This window comes from Paramisgurnus dabryanus, chromosome 10 (assembly GCF_030506205.2).
Source record: "Paramisgurnus dabryanus chromosome 10, PD_genome_1.1, whole genome shotgun sequence".
NCBI classification, from domain to species: Eukaryota; Metazoa; Chordata; class Actinopteri; order Cypriniformes; family Cobitidae; genus Paramisgurnus; species Paramisgurnus dabryanus.
The window spans coordinates 39,215,817-39,220,607 of NC_133346.1; the positions used below are offsets into that span (position 1 = coordinate 39,215,817).

The 4,791-nt window shown below is 35.0% G+C and overlaps 1 protein-coding gene across 1 annotated transcript; it reads left to right on the top strand.

Moving 5' to 3' along the window:
* The first annotated feature begins 270 nt into the window (after positions 1-270).
* Positions 271-1,140, top strand: LOC135745229 (trace amine-associated receptor 13c-like). Its single transcript, XM_065263567.2, has one exon. The coding sequence runs from the start codon at positions 271-273 to the stop codon at positions 1,138-1,140; it is 870 nt and encodes a 289-aa protein (XP_065119639.2).
* The last annotated feature ends 3,651 nt before the right edge of the window (positions 1,141-4,791 follow it).

Sequence of the window (4,791 nt, forward strand, 5' to 3'; positions counted from 1 at the left end):
TACAAACATCTAAAAAGAAAAATGTGAAAAAAGGCAACATAATATCCATTGAAAAAAAATGTTGCATCAGAGTGGGTGGTGAATGGGTTGGTCAGTTTGATTCAGATATTGTATAAATGAAAGAACAGTAAGAAGATCAGATCAAACTCTTAACAGGAGGAGACTTTACTCATGGTCTATGAGACAGAAAATCATAAGACTCACTTCTGCTTTCCTGACATTAATTCATCATGCATCAAGACAAAACGCTCCACATATGAATACAATATTATGTATGTGTTTTTTTCATTGCTGTCAGTATGGACTGTGTTTCTGAATCTGCTGGTGATCATCTCCATCTCTCACTTCAAGAAGCTTCACACTCCAACCAACATGCTCATTCTCTCTCTGGCTGTGGCCGACCTGTTCGTAGGACTTATTGTCATGCCCTTGGAGGCTATTAGGTTGATTGAAACATGTTGGTACTTTGGAGACACTATCTGTAGACTGTTTATATTTATCTTGGGATTGCTTGTCTCTACATCTCTGAGTAATTTAGTTTTAATAGCTGTTGACCGTTATGTGGCTGTGTGTCACCCTCTACTGTACCCACAGAAAATAACAACAACTAGAACAATAATTATTATCTTTGTTTCCTGGTTCTGCTGTTCAGTTTATTCCATTTCACTTGTTATAACTACCTCACAAAGAAAATACACATGTTATGGAGAATGTATAATTATGACTACTTTTGCCTGGACAATTATTGACCTGTTCGTGTCTTTCCTGTTTCCTTGTACCGTCATTATAACTTTATATTTAAGAATCTTTTATGTGGCATATCAGCAGGTTAAAGTTATAAACTCTCTGTTGAGGAGTGGAAAACATCTAACAGAAGGTTCAGTGAGGAGGAAATCTGAGAGCAAAGCCGCTCTGACATTAGGAATCATTGTGACGGTTTATCTGTTTTGCTGGATTCCCTATTATAGTTTAACTTTGACACCAATTACAAGAATGACTTCTGTAATAGCCTATTTTATATTATGGATGTTGTATATTAACTCAGGTCTGAATCCTCTCATCTATGCTATATTTTACCCCTGGTTTAGAACGTCAGTTAAACATATCCTAAATTTATCCAAAATATTTAAAACCGCATAACTTCTATTGGACTTGTTCATTATAAAAATTTAAGTTCTGGATTTACTAGCATTGTTTAAAATGGTCAATGATAAAGTTCAACACAAAAATTATGCTTACATTTGGGAGAGTGTGAATGTCAACCTTATTAAGAAACGTTTTTATCCACAATTTTTAACCATACTGAGATCCATAACATTGCTTCAACCTTATTAACACACAAACAAAAACCAAAAAATATTAAATGTTCTTTTAAAAGCCATCCTTTCTTCATGTGCTGGATATTATTGCATCTGCTTTGTGCCTCCATAACGCTCCATAATGTTTCCCTTATCTAAAATAGAAAACATGGGCATACACTTATATTTTTCTGATGTCTATCATCAGGGGTTTAGGAAAAAAATTAACAGATTGTTCAATGTATTGGTAATTAAGGCATTCTCTGAATTTATAACTATGTCACATCCGTAGTGCTGGGATTGCTCTGTTCAAACTAAGAGAACACACATACTGATAATAATGTATAATGTACACTGTACTGCACTGTAAGTTGTTTTGAATAAAAGTGTCTGCCAACTGTGTAAATGTTTATGAAAACCAAATATATAATTATAGACTACATGTGTAAAGGTAATAATAAAAAACAGCCTATGATGTTTAACCTTACTACTTAGGTACAATTAAACCATTATATAAAATGTCTTTTTTTAATTTGATTAAACTAATTAATCAACTTTTACTAATTAATTATTTAAATGTGCATAAATTATTGTTGGCTAACTGAACGTTTCTCACATGACCGTGCAAGACATAACACTGACCGGCAAGAAGAGCAACTATTGCATCAGTCTGTCAAACTATTTACATGTAAGTTTGTTTCACACTTTTAACGATGCTTTGGTGGATTATTTTTGGATGCAGCATATAGGTGTTAACAAGACCCTTAAGACACATTTTCAATAGCAAGGCATAACACAAAATTGGCCTACAGAGTTTACTGTAATTGATTTCTCAGATAATTTTTATCTTGATGTCAGTACCAAGAGGTCAAATTAGCAAAGATATTGTTTCTGCATCTAGGAATAATCAGTTTATTTATTTCTAGGAGGCCCATTTTCATTACATACATCAAAATCCTGCTTTATAACTAGGGTGGCCATTCGTGCCAGTTCCGCCGGACACGTTCCGCATGTTTTCGGGTTCGTTCTTCAGAAGTCGCGTTGCTCGACCGCATACGTCATCGAGGTTCTCACATTTTAGTTAAAATACATTAGAAAATTAAGATTTATTTCTTTTGAGACATACAATCATTGTAGTTTCATTCTTACCTTGAAATGTAACGGTTGCTTTTCTGAAATTAAACCCGAAATATTATACCTTGATGACGTATGCGGTCGACCAACGCGACTTCTGGAGAACGAACCCAAAAACATGTTCTGGACGTGTCCGGCGGAACTGGCACGAATTGCCACCCTACTTATAAAGCCACAGATTGACTATATGTATAAGACAATAAGCTGAAACGTTAAGATTAGACATATAAAATGACCCATTATGTAAAAGTACTTAATGAATCTGGGCATATACTATGTTTTTCATTTAGATCAGGGGTCTCATACTGGCTTGGGGCCATTTCTAAGATAGACATCTTGCCCGGAGGGCCGCAGAGCTATTTTGACATAAAATAGCACAATACTTCTTTATATGTACTGCATATAAATTCTATTATTTAGAAAATAATAATAATCAAAAATTTAAATGCTTTTAATCTTTTTTGTACATTATTTTTATAAGTCATTTTTTTCTCAACCTTATCTTAAATCCCCTTTTCTATTAAAACATTTCAGTAAACTAACAAATTCAATTCCTGAATACATTTATGAACTATTATACACTCATATTGAGATGAGTGAGCTGCATACATAGACTACTTTTATCTTTTGCACTTTTCTCCTCATCTTTCTTCTTTTCATAACCTAGGCACCCATTAATGGCTTTTTCCTCATCCGTAGTTTAATATGTATTGCATTACTTCTCCCATTGGCACTCCTTATGAGGTTTTGTTAATGGAAGCTGTGACTTTAACTTTTTCTACTGCTGCAGGGTATCTGATTTGATCCAGAAATATTTTAGTCATTTTAGTTAAAGATCTTTTGCAGCAATTTTTGTGTGAGCAAATCAGTGAACACCCCTGACCACTCGGTGAGTTTCACGTCTTTGTAAACGAAAGTTTAATGCATTTTAGGAAGGATTGTTCCAGTGCACCTCAAGCGTGCTGCACAAGCCCAGAAAAGTGAAGCCAAAACGTCTCGATCGGCCCCCCAGTGACTGGTCCCAGTATAGGTCATAAACCCCGCCTCCCCATGTTATTCAATGGGACTTGAGACCAACGAAAAAAATTAATTACACTTCAATTATCTTTTTTCCGAAGCTGGTTTCTGTCATTTACTGTAGTTTTTATCATGCTGATGTAAATTCAAATGTTTGTTTTTAAAATAGGTTTGTGTTTAGTTATTTAATGATATAAAAACGTGGTGCCACGTCATGATTGACCGCTGTGATATCGTGTGATATGCGCATTCTACGAGAGCGAGGGCGAGGTTTTGACTTCGCGGCTTCCCTTCCTGCTCACTACTGCGCATGACTGGTCCCAAAATCGCTATTGCGCAGACTCAAGACCCAAAATGTCAGCGCCATATCGGGACAGTGGCGGCTTCACTTTTCACCAATGGAAGAGAGCAAACAGGCGTCGTCCATCTTTTTTTACAGTCTATGGTGCACCTATGCTGCCATTGTAGAGGTAGTGGGTGATACAACAAACACCCGAAAATGTTTTGGTCAGCATCATATGTCCAAATTTCAGTCAAAACCATTCTATTTCATCATAAACATATCCAAATTTCAGTCAAAACCATTCTATTTCATCATAAACAATCTGAAAAAAGGGCTTTAAGTGTAAAATACCGAACTTGTCTTTTAAGCACATAGTTCCCACAAGGGCTGCACGATTTGGAGAAAAAATCTAATTGTGATTTTTCTGATCCAAATTGCGATTCGCGATTTATAGTGCGATTTACTAGTATATAATAAAAGAGCTAAATCCAGGTTTGTTGTGGTGGTTTTAACAGCACCAAAGAAAGATGCTGTGCTACTGTTTATTAACAACCTCTTAAACATTGTACCAAGGTGTCTGCAGGACTTTGCTCTTCTGCAGACACACTTTTTTAAATCAAAGAACATTAATATAATACATTTTAACAACAATGTATTGAAGGTTTTATTTAAAATAACATATAGACCAATGTATTTTGGCTGTCACAATGCTTCTGACAAGCAAATGTTTTTTCTTTTAATCATAAAACTATACTCATCTTGTTTTACTTTTCAGGCATCTGTAATACATTTTAAATATATTAGTTATTAGGATATATGATTTAACATTAGCAAAAATACAAATAAAACACTGCACAGTCCATACTGTACGATTTTAAATGTGGAGCTGCAGAAGCTTGTTCAGTTAAGAGTAAGGAGTGATTTTATTTTTTGTGGGTGATGAACATTTCTAACACAAAGCACCAGGTTACTGTCTGTCACTTTAAGACCCAAAACAGCTTTAAAACTGCTCTGCTTCAATATAATGAAAAACATCCAGCTGTTTATGTTCACTTAGAC

Excerpts from the sequence above, each read along its gene's own strand:
- LOC135745229 (XM_065263567.2), top strand. The coding sequence starts at position 271 with ATGTATGTGTTTTTTTCATTGCTGTCAGTATGGACTGTGTTTCTGAAT.